Source organism: Schizophyllum commune (genome assembly GCF_000143185.2).
Source record: "Schizophyllum commune H4-8 unplaced genomic scaffold SCHCOscaffold_9, whole genome shotgun sequence".
In the NCBI taxonomy this organism is placed as follows: Eukaryota; Fungi; Basidiomycota; class Agaricomycetes; order Agaricales; family Schizophyllaceae; genus Schizophyllum; species Schizophyllum commune.
Window position 1 is genome coordinate 1,514,754 of NW_026089546.1, and position 20,148 is coordinate 1,534,901.

The 20,148-nt window shown below is 57.9% G+C and overlaps 5 protein-coding genes across 5 annotated transcripts; 2 read left to right on the forward strand and 3 right to left on the reverse strand.

Annotated features, from left to right (window-relative positions):
• The first annotated feature begins 114 nt into the window (after window positions 1–114).
• SCHCODRAFT_02751097 (uncharacterized protein) lies at window positions 115–12,247 on the forward strand. The gene is made up of 21 exons (XM_050347249.1): window positions 115–282; window positions 339–635; window positions 687–1,793; window positions 1,842–2,064; window positions 2,113–2,234; window positions 2,288–2,773; window positions 2,826–3,117; window positions 3,165–3,680; window positions 3,731–3,850; window positions 3,902–3,979; window positions 4,026–6,756; window positions 6,806–6,986; window positions 7,037–7,366; window positions 7,420–7,489; window positions 7,537–7,597; window positions 7,646–7,764; window positions 7,816–9,909; window positions 9,960–11,347; window positions 11,398–11,580; window positions 11,634–11,931; window positions 11,984–12,247. The coding sequence occupies exons 1-21, from the start codon at window positions 244–246 to the stop codon at window positions 12,085–12,087; spliced, it is 10,839 nt and encodes a 3,612-aa protein (XP_050198890.1). The 5' UTR covers window positions 115–243; the 3' UTR covers window positions 12,088–12,247.
• Window positions 12,248–12,353: 106 nt separating this feature from the next.
• Window positions 12,354–14,169, reverse strand: SCHCODRAFT_02703927 (FAD/NAD(P)-binding domain-containing protein; the record flags this gene model as incomplete). The annotated part of the gene is made up of 10 exons (XM_003029781.2): window positions 12,354–12,689; window positions 12,741–12,791; window positions 12,848–12,943; window positions 12,992–13,162; window positions 13,211–13,228; window positions 13,284–13,648; window positions 13,696–13,764; window positions 13,815–13,907; window positions 13,960–14,072; window positions 14,120–14,169. The coding sequence occupies 10 exons, from the start codon at window positions 14,167–14,169 to the stop codon at window positions 12,354–12,356; spliced, it is 1,362 nt and encodes a 453-aa protein (XP_003029827.1).
• A 769-nt stretch (window positions 14,170–14,938) lies between these two features.
• Window positions 14,939–17,607, reverse strand: SCHCODRAFT_02634938 (uncharacterized protein). Its single transcript, XM_050345839.1, has 4 exons — window positions 17,590–17,607; window positions 17,464–17,532; window positions 15,665–17,405; window positions 14,939–15,607 (listed from the first exon to the last, which is right to left on the reverse strand). Exons 3-4 carry the CDS (start codon window positions 17,123–17,125, stop codon window positions 15,155–15,157), a joined length of 1,914 nt encoding a protein of 637 aa, XP_050198891.1. The 5' UTR covers window positions 17,126–17,405; window positions 17,464–17,532; window positions 17,590–17,607; the 3' UTR covers window positions 14,939–15,154.
• Window positions 17,608–17,712: 105 nt separating this feature from the next.
• Window positions 17,713–19,618, reverse strand: SCHCODRAFT_02670552 (uncharacterized protein; the record flags this gene model as incomplete). The annotated part of the gene is made up of 7 exons (XM_050346619.1): window positions 17,713–17,759; window positions 17,814–17,984; window positions 18,051–18,176; window positions 18,341–19,142; window positions 19,195–19,304; window positions 19,361–19,474; window positions 19,528–19,618. 7 exons carry the CDS (start codon window positions 19,616–19,618, stop codon window positions 17,713–17,715), a joined length of 1,461 nt encoding a protein of 486 aa, XP_050198892.1.
• On the forward strand, window positions 19,617–19,955 carry SCHCODRAFT_02670553 (uncharacterized protein; the record flags this gene model as incomplete). Its single annotated transcript, XM_003029382.1, has 1 exon — window positions 19,617–19,955. One exon carries the CDS (start codon window positions 19,617–19,619, stop codon window positions 19,953–19,955), a length of 339 nt encoding a protein of 112 aa, XP_003029428.1.
• Between the last annotated feature and the right edge of the window lie 193 nt (window positions 19,956–20,148).

Consider the following 20,148-nt stretch of genomic DNA (forward strand, 5'->3'; position numbering starts at 1 on the left):
GGCGGTGGTCAACAAGTCAGGGCGCGTCGGGGCGCGTCAGCACGCGTCGGTCGTCACACCACGTGATGTCCAAGCTATCCCCGGACGAGCGGTGCAGTCGTCAGCCTTTCCAGAGCGAAGGCGGCAAATTTCCAAGTTCTCCCTCACCGTGCTTGTCTCCAGCGCCCATCTCGCGCACCAAACACCGCCGCTGGAAGATCAGACCCATCGTACTCCCCATCGTCCGCACTTTGCGCGCGCAGAATGAAAATTCTGCACAAGTCGAAGCGGGCGGTCGCTCCGGTGCGTAGCTGGCGCTTGGGACCCATCGGACGCGTGTGCTGACGGGGAGCTGGTAGCCACCGCAGGTCGCAGAGCTTATCAACAAGCTCCTCGCGACACCAAATGATGATTTAGCGGACGTGCTGTCCCAGATCGAGTCCTGGAAATGGCCGCGGTCCGACCTCAATGCATGGATCAAGGTCCTCAACAAGTTCGACGCCGTGCTGGAGGAAGTCATCCGCGACTACGACGTGGATAAGCTGCAGATTAACCCGTTCACGCCGGCGACGAAGCGTACGGTGTCCGAGATCTTGCGCTTTGAGCGCATGCTACTGGAGAATTCGACGAACCGGAAGATGTTCTCTTCCTACGATGTGCGTTGCGCTGCTGTGTGTGGCGGATCGCGTACTGACGTGGGGATATAGCGCCTCAATAGCCTGCTGTTCACCTCTGACCTGGACATCCTGATCTTGGCGGAGAACCTCCTTCTCCGTCCTTCCCAACAATACTCTGCTCAGCCCTCCGTCTCGCATGCGCTTAGCATTCAGACCCCACGATTGCTGTCACTGGCCCAGCGATGGCCTCGCGCACGCGAGTATGGACTTTCACTCTACGATCTTGCCACAGAGAAGGGCAAGGCTAAGGTCGAGGCGCTCCCTCCCGACGCGCGGGAGGTGGACTTCACATTCTACCGGATCGACAGCGCAGCAGCAGCCGCTGACAAGAACAAGATGGATATCGAGCCAGATTCGAGCTCTTCGCCTATGAAGAAAGGCTCGACGTCCACATCGCCGGGACAGGGCGCCGTCGCCGTTCATATTGACGAGCAGACGTTGCAGTCGAAGCCCGCCATCGAGGTGCTCGCAGACGCCGTAGAGACCTACTCCGTTCCAGAGTCAGAGAAGCTAGAGCTCCTCTGCCGCATTCGTACCGCACAGTGCCTTGCTCCAGGGCACGAGGAAGACCGCCAGAAACTGGTCATCTCTAGGCTGCTCGCGATCGCCATTTTCGCGCACACACATCCCGAGAGCCAGGCGACGTCTTCTATTTTCCTGTACGAGCCCGACATCATCACCAGCATCGCGGAGCTGCTGCAAGTCGACCGAGGTGTCTCCGACCGCATACAGGTGGCCGCTATCTCCGCGCTCGACGCTCTGGCTCGCTATCGTTCCAAGCTCTCCGAGGTGCTCGCCGCCGTCAACGCGGGCATCAACCACGGTATCATCATGTCGCTCGTGCGAGCGATCGTTGCCGACATCGCGCGACCTGAGTCGACGATCACGAATTCCTATGTGGAGGCTATCCTCGGCTTCCTGTCCTACATCGCGTCTCATGCGTCTGGCGGCAACATGATCGTCGGCGCGGGCATTGTCCCCCTCCTCATACAGCTCATCGACAACCGCCTGCCCAAGCGACTGACGATGGTGTCCAAGACCATGCAACTGGTCGACAACGTTCTTTACAGCTTCACCAACGCCTTCAACCTGTTCTGCTCGTCCCGAGGTGTCACTACGCTCGTCGACCGCATCGGGGTGCGTTTCAGGATTGCATGACTGACTTTATACTAATTGCTCTTTCAGTACGAGGTAGACCACGACATCGAGCAATACGAGCAGGGCTCGACCGAGATGCCCGTCGCACGCTCTGCTGTCCTCAAGCATCTGCTACGCTCACTCCATAGGATGATGCAGGCATCTGGCACATCTGAAGGTCTCCGAGGTCTCATCGACACCTCCATCCTGAAGTCCATTAAGAAGATCATCGAGCACCGGTCCACGTTCGGCTCGAACGTGTACCCCATCGGTAATTAGCTGTCTTCACATGCAAGGCGGTCTACTGAGATATCACTAGCGATCAACGTCATGGCGACCTTTGTCCACAACGAGCCAACGGCGCTCCCAATCATTCAGGAGACGGGCCTCCCCGAGGCGTTCTACAAGGCTGTTGAGTCCGGTGTCGAGCCGGCAATCGAGGTACGCTCGCAATCTCGTGATAGGCGATATAGCAAGAGCTGACTTTGTTGCAGACTCTGCAAGCCATTCCCAACGCCATCGGAGCTCTCTGCCTTAACGAAGCGGGCCAGGCACAATTGGCGGCACGCCCAAGCATCATCCCATCCATATTCTCCATCTTCACCTCGGAGAGCCATATCAAAGTGTTGTTGGACAAGGAGAATGCAGTTCTCCTTGGCTCTGCAATCGATGAGCTCATCCGTCACCACCCCACACTGAAGACTTCGGTCTTCCAGGCCATAACCGCGACGCTCGGCAAGATTGAGACGCTTGGGAATGAGTTCGTTGTGCCCAACAACATCCGCCATTGGTATCAGTTGAGTCCTGTTGCGCCGGCTGGTGCTGCGACGACGCCTGCTACTGAGGACGTTGCGATGAGTCCTGTTGAGCAAGAGTCTGCTGCTGCGGGCGAAGAAAGCAGCGCGGATGCGTCCGCTCCTTCAGAGGATTCCTCGAACCACGAGAACATCATCGTGTCCTTCGTCGACATCTTCAATCGCGTAGGTGCCACCAAGACGGGAGGGTACTGAGATCGCTGACCCTTCTGTGTAGTTCCTGGAAGGCCTGTTCCAGCACACGGCGCACTGCCGCGAGTTCGTCACCTCGACCGATGGCTTGGACCGTTTGGCCAAGCTCACCGCGCTGCCTTGCTTGCCATATGATTTCGCCAGCAGTGTTGCGTCGGACTCCATTGTGCAGGTCATTAGGACAATGGCGGAGGTTTCAACGACGGAGACGATGGCGCTCCTCACCAAGTCAATCAAGGAGTCGTTGGAGGCGGCGGGCTTCTTCTGGATGTTGCTCGACAAGCAGTCGACTCTAGTGCCCATGATCACGCCAACTGGTGAGTTCGGCTTTGCTGATACTGCATTCCAACTAACGCAATCCCAGCCGACAACATCGAGGACGTCAACCGCAAGTTCCGCCTGCTGACGACGTTGCACGTTCGCCTGACCCTCCTCTCGGATGTATTCGCCACCGCGAGCTACACTCCGACGCGCGTCTCGAACTCGCTGTTGCAAGCTTTGACGAGCGAGACCTCAGTGCCCATCGTCGCCGACTTGGGCAACTTGCATCGCGCTACCGTGTGGGAGAACATCCTCCTGAAGGCAGGGCTCGCTCATCTCGGCATCGACCTCGGTTCCAGCTCAGAGTCGCGCTCGACCTCGCCGCTCACCGCGTCCCCGGAGCGACCACCAGTATCTCTGCCGGAAGCGGATGGCATGGTCTCTCCCTCAGGCCAGGGTGCGACTGCGTCGACCTCTACGTCAACCCCCAAGCCTGCGGATCCGTCGGCCAAGACCTCGACCGAGTCGAAGAAGAAGGATGACACGCGCTACCGGAACGCTGCCGCGCTCAAGCATCTCACTCACGTCTTCCCCGTGGCTTTGGCGCCATTCTTCCAAGGTATGGGCATCGTTTTGTGACAATGGTACAGAAGACTTACATCGACGTAGCGCTTGTCAAGATGTTCTACACGAGGAGGAACACCGATCAGGCGTTCAAGAAGCAGATTTCGGATACAGCGAGCATCATCTCCAAGATCGCCATCGACCACTTCACCAAGACGCACTTCAGTAAGTGTACGTGATTCGGTCCGTCGGACAAATGGCTCACATGTTCTTCAGCGGAGGGCGCGGACAAGCTGCGTGTATCGACATACTACACTGCTATGCTCGGCTTCACTGCTGTACTTCTCGTCGACGGTAAGGCGTCACCTAATATGGCAAGCATTGAAACTGACATTCGTAGAAGAGCGCAACACGACGATGACGATTCAGACCGTGCAGCTGTGGAATTGGTATCGCGCGGGCGGTCTGGAAGGTGTGCTCAGCACCTGTCAGCGATACGTCGCTGTCATCGACGGCTTGTACCGCACGTCGTCGGACTCGCGCAGCGAGGCCACGAGACAAGAGCTTGCGCATGCGTTAGGCGTGCTCAAGGTGGCGCTGCATCTACTGCTACCTCTGATATCATCGAAGCCCTTGTTCGAATCCCCTCAGACGGCGCTTGTCATGACGAGAAAGCCCGAGACGGACCCCGACTACTTCGCGCCTCATGACTTCCTGGTGCGCCTGCGCCTCGCCATTCTGCCCCTGTTGCAGTCAATGTGGCAAGCGCCCTGGATCAAGAACGTCCCGCCGACGATCCGGCAGCCAGTCATCCACGCCGTGTTGGAGTTGATCGGTGCAGAGAACGAAGAGGCGAGAACTGAGGGATTGGCGGAGGCGCTTCCCACACCTGGGTGGGCGCGTCCAACGGAACCTGACGAGAATCGGATTCGACAGCTTACGGACATGGGCTTCCCTCGGTCTGCCGTCGAGCGTGCCCTCAGGCGGACGCATAACAACATCAGCGCCGCCACAGAGCTTTTGCTCGCGCATCCTTTCCCGTTGCCCGCCGACCCGGATACTGCTACTCCGGCCGAACCTTCTGCGCCTAGCACTCCACCAGCTGAGCCGCCCGCCGCAGCTCCTGCAGAGGCTCCATCAGAGCCAAGTACTGCCACACAAGCTCCTGAAGCCGGTCCGTCCAATGCGGCGGAGTCGAGTGAACAGACCCAGCCAGTGGAGGCTGAAGCTCCCAAGAAGAAACCCGAGGACTGGCGTGCTGAATTGAATGCTATCCGGGAACCCTTGCGCGCGAGTGTCAGCCGCATAGCGCTCACAATCGTCGACGAAGACCCTTCACTCATCTTCGATCTCCACTCCGCCTTCATCAAGCCTTCCGGTGAGCATCAGAAGCAGGCCGTTCGCGACCTCGTCAACGACGTCAAGACCTTCTCTCCCTATGCATACGACACCCAGGAGCAGCCTTTAGCGAACAGGTGCCGTCTGCTTGCCCTTGTGCTCTGCGAGACGCCGTCTAGCTTCGACGACAACTTGCGGCAGACGCTGTTGGACAATTTGCTGGCGTTGCTACTGTCCAGTCCGACCAATGCAGAGTCAGACTCGCCACCGGTCCCGAAGTGGCTCGCTGCTCATCTCCTTGTTGTCGAAGGTCTGCTCACGCTGGCCGCTTCTCCGAAGGCTATCACACTGCCCAAGGAAGGAGAGCCTGTGCCACAGGAAGACGTTTCCGTCGGTCCCGCATTGGTCGAAGCGCGCAAGGTCGTCTTCGACTTCTGCTTGCGCCTCATGGCAATCCCAGATCTGCCGGACGATCCTGTTCTATCTTCGCTGCGTATATTCGTCATCTGCACCCGCGACCATAGCATGGCTTGCGAGTTCGTCAAGAAGGACGGCCTCAGCCGCATGTTCCGACGCCTTGGGTCTTCCGCGATTCCTGGCAGCTCTTCCTATGTCGCCATCATTCTGCGGCACGTCGCTGAGGATCTTCCAACCGTCGAGTCCATCATGAAGCAGAACATCAAGCGCTTCCTGAATCAGCCGCGCGCACGGAATGTAGATGTGCTCACGTACACCAGGAACTGCAGTGCCATGGCTTTGCGGGATCCGAAGGCATTTCTCCGCGCCACAGAGGCGCTGTGTCAATTGGCGAGTCCGTATGCGACGACACATCAAATCTCTTTGAAGCCAGAAAGCACGTCGGACACGGCCAAAGGCCAGGAGAAGATGGGCGACGCTGACATGCAGCTCGATGCCCCTTCATTCACGAACGTGTCAGAGACTCTCGACGCGATGGTGCACTATCTCATCGCCGAACTCATGAGGGTGGTCAAGATCGTTCAGGAGCCCTCTGCGCCCGACTCCGAGCCTGCACCGGCATCTACAACGGCCGAGTCGTCGACATCTGCTCCGCCAGCACCTTCGACATCTACAACGAGCTTGTCGGAAGCTCAGCCTCCAAAGGCCAGCGAAAGCTCTGCAGAGAAGGCGCCTGCTGACCCGAAAGCCGGCGAACAGCAGTACGCTTGCTTCCTGATGCAGTGCCTTGCGGAACTTTTGTTCTCTTATGACTCGTGCAAGATGGCTTTCCTCACATATTCCCCGAAGAAGCGTACGCAAACGCCTGCCAAGGAAGGTGCTACCAAGTACAAGTCGAGCACGTTGCACTTCCTCCTCTCGGAGCTCGTCACCTATGGAGCCATCAATCCTCAATCGCCCGCATTCTCTAAGAGTCGATTGGCCCTTTGCAACTGGGCCATGTCCGTTCTTGTTGCGCTCTGCGTGGACAGTTCGACCACCCACGACTCAAAGGAGGTTCCCGCCGAGTTGGCATCCGTACGCAAGTTCGTGCTCGAGGCTCTTAGCAGGTCTATCAAGGATGCGCAGAACGTTGAGGGGCAGGAGGCTCGCTATGGACGCCTCCTTGCCTTGTCGGACGCCTGTTATCGTCTGCTGACTGTCAAGGTCAACATGCCTACCCGCAAGAGTACAGACGATACACCGACACATATCGCCAGGGTCATGCTCGAGAAGGGCTTCGTTGCCACTCTCACGAACGCGCTGTCGGATGTCGACCTCAACTACCCTCACGTTCGCCAACTGGTCGCTTCAATGCTGAGACCTCTTGAGCACCTGTATGTCCTTCACTTTGCTTGTCCGATTTTTTGTCTGATATAATCGCAGTACGAAGGTTGCCATTCGAATGAGCAAGTCCGGCAAGTACAGGGAGTCGGCGGACGACAAGAAGCCACCTTCCGTCTACTCGTCGGAGTCCTCTGAATCAGAAGACGAGCATATGGATGCTGATGATCGGGAGGAAACTCCTGATCTGTACCGCAACTCTGCGCTCGGAATGTTCACTGGCGTAAGTGCAACTTGGTTACAGATATAAGCAAGCTACTACAACTTCTACAGGAAATGGAGGACAACCAATATCCCGACGATGAGCTGATGGATGAGGATGAGGAAGAAGACGATGTCGACATGGAGTACGGCGAAGAGACAGGCAGCGAGGATACTTCCGCGACGGAGGATGACGAGGATGAGATCCAAGCAGGTGCTGAGGGACCAGGCGACGCTTGGGAAGAAAGCGAGGATGAGGAAGACGCGGAGATGCAGGACGAAGAGGATGACGAAGGCGAGGACGACGAAGGCGATGACGACGAAGAAGACATCATCGACGAGGAGGGTCCCGACGAGGACGACGAGGGTGACGAGGATGAAGAAGGCGAAATGATCTGGGAGGTGCGTATGCTGTCACAAGAAGTCAACGAAGCAGGACTGAATGACAATTTCAGGACATCGAGGCCGAGGGCTTGCGCGCTCCTCGTATACCGGGAGACGAAGGAGACGAAGATGACGAACAAGGTGAGCGCTCGTTGCTTCGCTTTGAAATATGCGTAGCTAATGAGCAGACGGGATTCACTTGGTCGCCGACGACGTGGAGGATGAGCAGGGAGAACTTTCGGACGAGGAGTGAGTGTTTGTGTCTTGATGAAGTCTTCTTTCGCTGACGAGCACAAGCCCTCTCGAGACTGGCAACTTCGTCGAGGACTTGATAGGTATCGGAGCAACTCTTACGAACGGGATCACTCCGAGAGACACCTCAGGTGTTTTTGCTCAGCGGCGCTCTCGTCTGGCTGGTAAGTATAACTTACCCATCTCAGATAGAGCTGCACCTGATAACTCAGCAGACGAGACCCTGCAAGTCTTCGGGAGGCCTCGCGGAGGACCCCCCGCTCCCCCAGAGGCAACCACTCACCCATTGCTCCTTGACACGACGGCAGGTGGACGTTCATCTGCGCCGCAAGCCCGCATACGCGTTACGCAGCGATTCCCCCAAAATGGTTTGATTCAAACCATCGACGACTTGATCGGCGGTGGTGCAGCCCAGTTCTTCCACCGAGTCATCGCACGCAGTGGTGCAGAGCTTGGCCTTGCGGGGCCCGCAATGATGGGCCTTGACCGGCATGTCTTCTTACGTCGTCCGGGTGTGTCTGCAGCCTTCCGCGAGCGCAGTCAACGCGCAGGTCACGGATCTGGATCTTCGAGTCGCGAGCTGGAGCCACTGCTAACCATTCAACGCTGGGCGGAGGAGCTCAAGATCGTCAACGGGGACTTCGCCAACGAGAGGGCCACCAAGCTCGCCAACCACGTCACGCTCACTCTCTTGCCGTCGGCCATCGAGGCTGCTCGTCTGAAGAAGGTCAAGGAGGAGGAAGAGGCTCGCCGCAAGGAAGAGGAAGCGAAGGCTAAGGCTGAGGAGGAGGAAGCTGCCAAAGTCAAAGCGGAAGAGGAGGCCAGAAAGAAGGCAGAAGCTGCTGCTTCCCAAACGGACACCGCCGCAAACCCAGAGGCTGAGGTGGCCAACTCCAGCAACGAGCCCGCGGTCGTAGATGAGCCTATGGACGTGACGCCAGATGCTGCACCACAGGAAGCGTCTACTGCGCCTTCGGAACCTGCGGCTGCAGAAGCCTCGACTTCGGCGCCCCCCGAACGTGTCACGGTCATGATCAATGGCAACCCCGTCGACATCACCGACACTGGCATTGATCCTACGTTCCTCGAAGCGTTGCCAGATGACATGAGGGAAGAGGTACTCAACCAGCACATACGCGATCAGCGCGCGGCGAGGATCGAACGACCCGCCGATTCCCAGATCAGCGACGAGTTTCTCGACGCTCTGCCTCCTGAAATACGCGCGGAGATTATCCAGCAAGAGGCGATCGAGCGCGCGCGCAGAAGGACAGAAGAACTCGCGCGCTCCGCGACCGCAGCCGCCGTACCTGCTGAGATTGACAACGCCAGCTTCATCGCCAGTCTGGACCCTACGCTGCGTCAAGCTGTACTCCTGGACCAGGATGATGGCTTCATCCAGTCTCTCCCTTCACACATGATCGCTGAAGCAGGCGCCTACTTGGAGGACCGCAACGTTCGGGCTTCTCGCGTAGCCGCGCGTACCGCGGTACCGAGCCCTCGCCCCTCTCAAGGAACGTCTCGCAAACCTCCTGCTCATCACGACGCCATCCAGCTTCTCGACAAGACTGGCATAGCTGTCTTGGTCCGCCTCCTCTTCTTCCCCCAGGTCATGCGCAAGAGCCTGCTTCACAAGGTGCTTGTCAACCTCTGCGAGAACTCCAAGACGCGCACAGAACTGTTCACGTTGCTTTTGAACATCCTCAATGACGGGACGGTCGATGTGGCGACGGTGGATACTCGGTTCTCTCAGCTGTCCATGAAGACGCCGAAGCCTCAGACGCCAAAGGCCATTGGCAAGCAACGTGCCGGGTCAGACTATCTAGGTGTCCTGCCTATCCCCAAGATGCAGACGGATATCGTGCCAGATCTTGTCGCTCAGAGATGCCTGGAAGCGCTGTCGTACATCGTCAACGAGAACGAGGCGTCGTCCCTTTTCTTTTTGACGGAGCACGAGCTGTCTGCAGGACTACGTCGGACGATGTCGAAGAAGGGCAAGGGAAAGGAGAGGCAAGCGCCGCAGCTACAGTACCCTGTCGTGTTGCTGCTCAGTCTCCTGGATCGACCGACATTGCTCAAGACGCCCTCCATCATGGAACAAGTGGCTACCCTGTTGGCGACTGTCACGCGGCCTCTCACCTCGCTCAAGGACAAGGACGAGAAGGCAAAAGAGAAGCCGCAAGACGTATCGCAGCAGCCGACGAGTCAGAAGTCCGCTGCCCAGTCGCAAGAACAGCCGCAAGGATCAACGCAGTCGGCTCCTCAGCCCTCATCGACGGCCACGGACACAGTCCAGTCTACCGGCGCGGCCGGTGAGTATCACTGACACTATGGTTCGATCGGCTCATTGACTACTGTGTAGCTGCATCGTCAGGAACTACCAAAGAAGCCGGAGCACCGGCTGCTCAGGAAGAGCGCGTCACCCTATCCCATCCTCCGACCATACTTCACAACGTTCTGCGTCTCATCGTCAACTTCTTGACCATCGGCGAGTGCACCGGTCGCACGTTCCAGCAGAGCTTGGCCCTCATTCAGCATCTTTCGTACATCCCCGACGCGCGAGACGTGATTGCGGAGGAGCTGAAGACTAAAGCACAAGAGTTCGGCCAAGCTCTCTATCAGGATCTCGACGAGTTGGCAAACGCCATGCAGAAGGCGGAGAAGGACGACGTCATCTCGAGCACCGTCGTGTCCAAGTTCTCTGCATCTACCTCTGTCCAGGCGAAGTTCCTGCGCGTTCTCAAGACAATCGACTACATGTTCACACCGAAGTCATTGGCATCCGTGACGCCAGAAGCCGCTGCTAGCGAAGACGCGCAGAAGGTGCAATCCATCTACGAGTCCTTCCGCTTCACGCCCCTCTGGAAGCGCCTCGGCGATTGTCTCGCCATCATCGAGCAGAAACCGGAGACGGAGATCGTGGCGACCGTACTGTTGCCTTTGATCGAAAGCTTGATGGTGGTATGCAAGTATGTAGGCACGAAGAAAGGCTCCGACCTTACTGCCCTGCGAGGATCGATGTCCCCACGATCACCTCGTTCGCCAACGCTGTCGCGCGACTCCATGGAGGAGCTGTTTGTATCCTTCACGGACGCTCATCGGAAGATACTGAACCTGATGGTCCGCAACAATCCCTCGCTCATGAGTGGCTCCTTCTCCCTTCTCGTCAACAACCCCCGCGTTCTCGACTTCGACAACAAGCGCAACTACTTCACGCAGCAATTGCATAGGCGACCCCACACGCGCGAGCACTACGGGACGATCCAGCTCAACGTCCGCCGCGCGCGGGTCTTCGAAGATTCCTTCCAGCATCTACAGCGTAAGACGGGAGACCAGATCAAGTATGGCAAATTGAGCGTGCGGTTCTACGACGAGGAGGGTGTCGATGCCGGCGGTGTGACGCGGGAGTGGTTCCAAATCCTCGCGCGTCAGATGTTCGACCCAAACAACGCCCTGTTCCAACCCTGTGCGGCGGATAGGCAGACGTATCAGCCCAACAAAAACTCCTGGGTCAACCCCGAACATCTGAGCTTCTTCAAGTTCGTCGGGCGCGTCATCGGCAAGGCCATCTACGACGGACGACTGCTCGACGCCTACTTCGCGAAGAGCTTGTACCGACAACTGCTTGGGAAGCCTGTCGACTATCGGGACGTTGAGTGGGTCGACCCGGAGTACTACAACTCGCTGTGCTGGATCCTTGAGAACGACCCTACTCCGCTGGACCTCACATTCAGCGTGGAGGCGGACGAAGTAAGAATCGTGGCTGTCTTCCTTTACTGCTTATGCTGATGCCTTCTTAGTTCGGCGTGCAACGCATAGTACCCTTGAAGGAGGGCGGGGAGACGTTGCCCGTTACGAACGAGAACAAGCGCGAGTTTGTTCAGCTCTCGGCTCAGTACCGTCTCTATTCGTCCATCAAGTCGCAGATCGAAGCGCTATCCGAAGGGTTCTACGAGATCATTCCCAAGGATATGATCACCATCGTGCGTCTTTCGTTCACCAGTATTCATCGGAAACTCATCCGTCCCTCTTCCAGTTCAACGAGCAGGAGCTTGAGTTGCTCATCTCTGGAACGCCGGACATTGACGTCGACGAATGGCGCGCAGCCACGGATTACGTTGGGTACACGTCGTCGGACCCCAACATTGTTTGGTGGTGGCGGGCGCTGAAGTCCTTTGACCGCGACGAGCGGGCGAAGGTGCTCAGCTTTGCTACGGGCACGTCGCGAGTACCGCTTGGTGGCTTCACGGAGCTGCAGGGCGTGCAAGGGACGCAGAAGTTCTCGATCCACCGCGCGTACGGGGATGAGGATAGACTGCCGTCGGCGCATACTTGTGAGTCTTGGGTCCAGTCAGTCATTCAGACTGCTTATTCATTCGTATCCAGGCTTCAACCAGATCGATCTACCACAATACTCGTCGTATGAGAAGCTCCGGCAACAACTACTACTGGCGATCAGCGAAGGTGCTACTGGGTTTGCTTTTGCATGAAGGAACGAACTTTACACGGCAATGTTTGAGAATGACACTGTACAAAAGGCATCGCTACATATCTCACTGTATATACCTAATACGACCAGCCATTATTTCTGACTCACAAGACGGCCTTGGAAGGTCATCAGTGTGATCACTTGTGGACGAGTGCCGCGAGCGTTGCAAGACTAATCTTCAAGATAAAATGCTACAAGTACAACATTAGATGACGGATTATGTGTATCGCATGCATATGGAACAAGGCTGTAAGGCGTTCAGACGTCCTATAGTCTAGCCCGGGCATCGTCGACGTCCTTGTCCAGCTCGCCGATCTCTCGCGTCCAAGCCCATTGCCACTCCCATGCGACCATATCCCCGAGTTGCCCGAGCTTCTCCTTCTTCGCAGCTTCCGACTCCTCGCCGTGCAGGATATGGCTCGGCAGCTCAGCGGCATTATAAGGCGGGATTAGGAGGTGATAGTACATTCCAGCCCTTCTAGACCTGGATGCAACGTCTTGGGCTACGGGACGCCGGATCCTGTCGTAGAGATGGATGGCGGCGTCGACGGACATCCGACTTTCCGCAGCATCGCCTAGCAAAGAGGCAAGCACATATGCATCCTAGGTACATCTATGAGCGGGCATGTAGGCAATGAGAGAGGATGAACGAACCTCGATTGCCTGGCCGGCGCCCGAACCCTGAAAAGGTTGCATAGCATGAGCCTGATGGCGAATGGAATTAGTGATTCCTCGATCTACTGATTCGAACAAGTGCTCACCGCATCGCCGAGAAGTGCTACCTGCCCCGAACGAGATACGAAGGACGGCAGTGGTCGTACAGTATGGATGGCCCACTGCTTGAACTCGTCGACGCTCTGCTGGCGAAATCAGACATGCTACGAACGTGCTGAAGGCAACCTCACCTCGAGGAGCTGCCGTACTTCGGGTTCCCAGTCTTGGAAGGCTTGGAAGAAGTCGCAACGCAAATTGCACACCCACGGTCCGTCGAACGCGGTGCCCTCTCGGTCATAATGAGCTCGAAAGAAAACCACGTTGATGAGTTGGCCGTGGCAGATAGGGTACGTGGTGATATGCTGGAGGCCCATGAGCTATTGCCGAAATGAAAGGGCGTGCGGACTCACATTACAAGCTCCCGTGTACTTGAGGCAGAAAAAATGAGCGCGGTACCATTGAGAGGCTAAGAGTGCCACTTACCTGCATCGGCAGGTGTAACGCCCGATGATGTGGCGAGCGTGCAGCTAGCCTCGCCGCCGGGACGACCGTTCGGTAGCAAACTACTCCAGTCCAGGAAGGCTCGATGCAGCTTCGCAGCTCATCTGCGACTTCCGGAGGGGCGTCCTGAGCTTCTCGAAGGAGTAGGCCGCGTCGCACGGCAGAACGAATTCCATCCGCTCCGATCAGTACGTCGCAAGCTGCTGTAGTTCCATCGGCGAAGAAGAGCTGCACTCCAGAAGACGTCTCTTTATACGACTGTAGACGCTTCGAGCAGTGAGGGGCATGAGGGAGATGTTGGATGAGGACGCGCTGGAGTTCTGCTCTGTGCGCGAGCGCGATGCCACCTGGTGTGGCGTCAGCAAGGTGCCACAATTCAGAGGACGTCACTCACCCTTAGTGAGCAAAGTGTAAAAATCAAGGCCGGCTGGCTGGTCGCTCTTACGGTAGTGAAAGGCCGTTACTTTGCAACATGAGCACTCGTGGCGTTCATAGAATGAAAGTGGCGCTCACCTGGGTCATTGGACGGCTCGTAATCCGTGATAGTCTTCATGTCCTCTTCGAGCCCCAACTGTGCCAAAATTTGCCACGGTCGCCGCCAGATTCCTGGCTCTTCGTCAGCATACATGCCTCGTCGACGCGTGCGTGTACAGCTCACCGATGCCAGCACCTATCTCCGAGAAGGAGGTCGCAGCTTCGTATACATCGGCGGTAATTGCCGCATGTTTCGAAAGAGCTAATGCGAGGACAAGACCGCCTATACCACCGCCGCTGTAGGGAAGTCAGAGATAAGTCATGCCTACGAGCCAAGGGCGTACCAAATGGCGACTCGGACGGGCGTCTTCGGGATCGTAGCACGTGTAGGCATGCTGGATGAGGGGAGGTGGATGGGTAATGGGGAGTCGCCGTTGGTGTACTGTAGGTTGATCCATGTCCTCGACACTTAAGTAGGTCGCGGAGGTCCGAACATCCGCGCAAATCCGTTCGCGCGAGCTTCGTATCGTGACGGCCGAGTCGCTTGTACAACGCTGGATCTGATAGACGATGCGGTCGTATCGAACATCTTGGGTGAGTGCGCGAGGGGAGCGGGGCTGTCGGGAAACTAAGGAGGAACGGCTGACTCCATATATGGCGCAACGCGACGTGAGGGGATATATGCACCCAGGCTGCGCAGGTAAACGCAGCCGCTTCAGGAGATCCTCAATCACCCTGTAGGCAGCTACATGTAAAAGTCTCGCCTTACCGAAGCATGAGACTATTTCCCTTCATTATCTGCGGTTCAGAGCATTGGCAACAGCCTTTGCCTTCGGCAGGCCAGATCGAAAACATCGTCCGGATCGCAGACATCCGTCAAGGGGATCTTCGGCCTCATGCAAGGTTGCATGGCGAGGTCGCAACCCGATTTCGCTGGATCTAGTCGTAGAAAATTAGCTGAGTCTGTCGTTCGCCAAGCCCTCTCACCATTCATATGCATGGTGCATAGGACGCCGATGCTTCGGCATCGTTCATCGGAGAGACATTATACAGCGACGGAGGCCCCCATGACTGCAATGAGGCCGATTATGTCGAACGACTAAACTTGGGTCACTTAGCTTGAGAAGACATGGCAAACCCACTCAATACGAACTGAGCGGTGCGGGTAGACCAACGTTGGCGTCTCGACCGACATATATCTCGTGGTAAGTATTATCTAAATTGAGCCGACGAGTAGGAGCCTCCGATGACAGAACAAACAACAATCAAGCTGTATAGGCTGCAACATGACAAGAATGCTAGATCACGTACTACATTGTATGCGAGTGTCCAAGAAAGCAAGAAATGCGGGGCGCGATGTGTCCAGTAGGTGTGGCAAATCAAGTCGGAACTCCCTTCTCCGTCGCTTTGCGTCCGGCCTGCCGCTCCTTCGGTATATGCGATGGCGTGTGCCGCGCCTGGCCATCATCTTCGTCATCATCCCCATCGCTGCTGTCGCTGTCCTGCGCCAGCGAACCGTACATAGACCTTTCCTGAGTGGCAGGTGTTTCCACTTTCTTTGGAAAGTCGGTTCGCTTCGGCGCCGAGGCAAATGGACTGGCGCTTGCGATAGCAGACAAAGTCCTCCACGGCTGACTTTGGCTCGGAGCGCGCGACGGGACCTGCACGGATTCCCTGACGGCCCGCTCCGAGTCGTCTTCGTCAGAGTCATCCACTGCGCCTGCCTCGGACGGAGGTTTCGCCTCCTCTTCGCCCCCGGGGGGATCGTCGCTGGCCTGTGAGCTCTGCCCGTCCTGGTCGGGAACTGTCGCTGGGAGTTGCAGAGGATCGTACTGCGAAAATGGGTAATTCGTCTGGCTGTCTGAGGGAAAGAAAAGCGGAGGACGTGCCTGTCCACTCTTCCGACGCAGCTGAGGCGACAATGTTGACGTGCCGGGGCTAGAGTGCAGCTGGTCGTTGTTATCGGCCATGGAGTCCTCAGGCAGGGTCGAGGGCGAAGGGGGTACGTTAGGCAGGGTGGTCCATTGTGTCAAAGACGGTTGCGTGTCATCGACAGGTTGTGATGAGGACGTAAGGCCAGAAGAGCGCACGGGAGGCACGCCGCTGGGTGTCGGCAGGCTGGCTGGGGGCGGCACCTCGCTAGCATAGGGCGTATGGCCATTTAGCCCTGCCTCGCGCCGTGCGGATAGGCGTGACAACTGCCGCGTCTCCCGCTCTGGCTGCGACCACGGCGGCAGTAATAGTCCCTTCATTGCGGGAGCGCCACGCGCGTCGGACGCGCCGCTTGTCGCCAGGATAGCCTCGGCAACGGGCGAGGGCATGAGACCGCCCGCACGCCCGTTCCGGCCCCTCATCCTGTCCGCCACTCGAGCGCGCGGCGTCGACTGAAAGGGCGAGTACAAATCAGGGAGAATGGACTCTATCGGACTGGGCGGGGCCGATTGGGTCGGAGGCGGCGCCTCAATCGGATCCTCGTCCATGGCGTCCGCGTGCGTATCGTGAGGGCCGCGGACCGCATCGTCCGTATGAGGATCGAGCAGCTGGCCTGCGTCCGACATGGGGTCAGAGGGATATCCCAGTGTCAATGCATCGAGGTCCGTCTCATGACCATCGTCTGCCGGACGTGCAGCATCCGCGGCGCCATCGACATCGGATGGATGTTCATCGTCGAAGGCCTTGTTGTACGCAATATCCGCAGCGCGGTCGAGCTCTGGAGACGAGGCAGCGCCATCGATAGACGCAAATGAGTGATGTTGGCCCGAAGCCCGACGCTGAACTTGCGGTGGTCGATATACGTTCTGCGGCGCGGCTTCGGGATGCGCCTCATCAACAATGGGGTCGTCGTCGGCATTTGCTGAGGGTCGGTCCCCATTTACGAGTGCTTCGTGCTCATCGTCATCCTCGATTTCGTCGATGGCAATGGCGCTAGCACGATCCTCGTCGGAAGAGGACACCTCGTCACGACGCTTGAGACCGGTCCGCCGCCGTGTCTGCCGTTTCCGCCGGTTCCACCGCTCGTCCTCCTCCTCGTCCGACTCCAGATCCATGCGCTCAGGTTCCTCTTCCTCATCATCGGACGGTATGTCGGCGATGCTGAAGGACCTTGCTGGTCCTTGAATGATGGCCTCCAAGTCGGTGGGCTCGAGAGGCGCGAAATCCATCGCATCACTGCTCGTTCGGGGAGGCGTCGGAGCGCCGACCATAGATGCGGCAGCAGACGAGCTGGGTACATCAGCGCCATAATCTTGCTGGACCGAAGCGGAAGCCTTCTTCTTCTTTGACCTGCGCTTCACTGGTACGACGGCCACGTCGCGCTCCTCTTGTTGGCTAGCCTCATCCTCCCCTTGCATCCCGGCAACATCCCCCGTCTGCTTGGGAGTCACATCCTTCTCCCCCTCCCCATCCACCTTTCCCTTCCCCGCCTTCTCCCCCGTCTCTTCCACCACCTCTTCCGCCACCTTCCTCCTCTGCTTCTTCTTCCTCTCCCTCTCCTTCCCCCAAATCTGCCCCGCCGTCGTCCTCAACGCCGTGTGCTGCTCCAACATCGACACGAACCGCGCCCGCGCGGCCATCCGGCCCTCGTCAATCTCTGCCTCCGAGAGCTCCCCCGTCCTGTCCGCCTCGCCCGTCCTATCTGTGCGCTGCGTGATGAGCAGCCCTTCCTCTCCAGGACTATGAATGCACTCACAGCCGGACTCATCCGCGGCCGCCTCCTGCTTCTTCTTGCGCTTTTTGCGGGCCTTTTTGACGGAGATGGCTGTGGAGGATAGGGCACATTAGAGATTGGCATCGCATCATGTCAATGAAGTCTTACTCTCGCCCCCATCCTGCTCATCATCGCCGTTCGCGGTTGGGGGAACTTGCTCGGGCGCGTCTACGGTGCATTGTCAACCATCATGGCATTTTGTGGGGGTAGTAGAGTAGCGATCTAATGAAACTACCTACCGACTGCCTCCTGCACGACCTTTTTCTTCTTCTTGCGCTCTGCGCGTTGAGAATCAGTCAATGTATTTTTTACCCGGGTGCGAAGAGGCTTACCCTTCGGTGCGTTCTCCACCTCCGGGGACGCGTCCTCATTGTCAGCGTCTTCGCCACTCGGCGGAACGACCTTCTTCTTGCGACCGCGCTTTGCTGTTGAGGGTGTCTCGGTGTCGGCGGAAGGCTCGGCGTGGACGTGCGCGTCGTGAGTGCCATCATCGTGAGCAGCATCTGGTGAAGGGGGAAAAATGAGTGTGAGTGCCTGGTCTCGATACAGAACGCAGGGATAGACCTCACCATCCTGAGCCAACGCGGCCTTCAACTTTGACGCCTTCCCCTCCTCTGGCGCACGGCTTCGTGACCTCGAGCGCGTCCGCTTCTTCTTCGATGCCTCTTCCTGGGCGGCGTTGGCGTCGCCGACGTCTGAGTGATAGGAAGCGAGTCAGCAAACATGTCTTCGTACAAATAGAAAGCCGCGCTGCAATCAACGTCGCACAACAATTCAACCCTCGGTGTCGTTGCACGCGAGCGGAAAGTAATCGGATACCCACTTGTAATCGCCCGAGCCAGCTCCCTTGCGAACTCACCATTGTCAGGGTCAGTCGGCCGTCTGCTGGTGCTACGGCCGCGGGAGGCAGAGGCCTGCTCGATGACGACCTCGGCAGTCTGTTGCGGAGCGGTAGCTTTGGGGGTCGATGACTGAGCAGCAGCCTGGGCAGTCCCCTCAGGAAGAGGGTGCTTCCGCGGTCGGCCGGGCTTGCGCTTGACGGGAACAGGAGGGGCGGCATCGCCGTTGGCAGCCGGCTGTGATGTTGGCGCTGCCGCAGTAGACGTGGGTTGCGCGGCGACTTGTGAAGCAGAGGAGGCAGGTTGGGCGCTCGCAGACATAGAGTCTTTGCGCGGGCGACCGCGCTTCTTCTTCTCGGGAAGGGGGGCAGGTGTCACGCTGTCTGGTGCGGTGTCCATGGCATTGGGAGCAGGAGGTTCAGGTGCGGTCTCGGCAGGCGCGGCTCCAGCAGACGCGGAAGCTCCAGCAGAAGGGGAAGTCCCAGCTGATGTTTGCACACCCTCGAGGGGCTTGACCTTCGGAGGCCGACCGCGCTTCTTTTTCACGACTACGGGTGCAGGTTCGGGCTCTTCGTCTTCCTGAACAGGTTCCTCCGGGTGCTGCTGCTCTGCAGGAGTATCCGTTGCCTCTTCAGGCGCTTCATCTCTGCGCCTCTTCACAGGACGATGGCGCCGCGGGATGGACGCGCTTTCGCCCTCACTGGCGAGTTCGATCGCGGAGGCTTTGCGTTTGCCACCGGTGTGGGGCAGCTCGTCCTCCGGGGAGGAGAAATGGACAGATCGGGAGGAAGTAGCAACGGCGTTGGATATGCTATCGGTGGGCTATGCAAGGAATAAGAACCAAGTTCGAGAGAACACCGACTTCGCCACTCACCGCGATGCTGATGTGCGACGCGGGTACACCGTTCGCCCGAATGACCGTGACTTTCACTGTCGCCCCAGAGGTCTTGTGCGCGGCCGTATGGAACGCGTCAAAGTCGTCCTCTTTCAGCGCGGTCAATCTAAGCGCCCAAATTCGAACAATGAACCCAAGCACGAACCGTCTTCGAGATCAATGGTCATTCCATCCCTAAGCTGCGCCAGTTGCACCTGCACACCATCCTCGACCTTGAACTTCTGCCGTATCGCCTCCTTCGTCTCCTCCAGCGAGTCCTCTGCGCGATCGAATTAGCCACAGCGCGCTCTAGGGAACTCGGACGCGTCCCACCCTTCAGCAAGCGCTCAAAGGTGCGGTGCCCGACGCGATAGGTGACAATCGGGCAGTCCGCATCGCGCCTTCGTTTCTTTTGGCGCTCCATGTCGCGTCGAGCGCGCTGTTCGACGGGGAGCAGAAGGGAGGCGAGCTGCAGCCGCCTCCGCGTGAAATTTCCGGCAGGCCGTCCCGGACGCTGGGTAAATACGCGTCAACAGCCGCCCTCGTTATTCCGAACGTTCACCCCATGGCCCACGGAGCGCATCGTCAGTGTCGTTGAGCACGGCGCAAAGCATACGACTGACAACGAGACAGCCCCGGGCTTCCACCCCCACCTTCCTGGTGCCGGCCACAGATGGCTGGGCAAGCTCATCGGCGCTTCAATGTGGTTCTTCATGTTCTACCGCATCCGGTGCGTGCTATACCAGGATTCCTCCAGCTAGTGCTGACTTCCTATCAGTGAGGATGGTGGAAAGGTCTTCTTGGTGAGGTCCATGTTAGTGTGTCGCATCCGCTTGACTAACCTCGCGAATAGGGCCAACATCCCTTCCACCACGGGCATGACGAGCATGGTTCTCATCACTAGAATGTACTGCGAACACAATATATCCGATCGCATTGGACCATTCTTGTCAC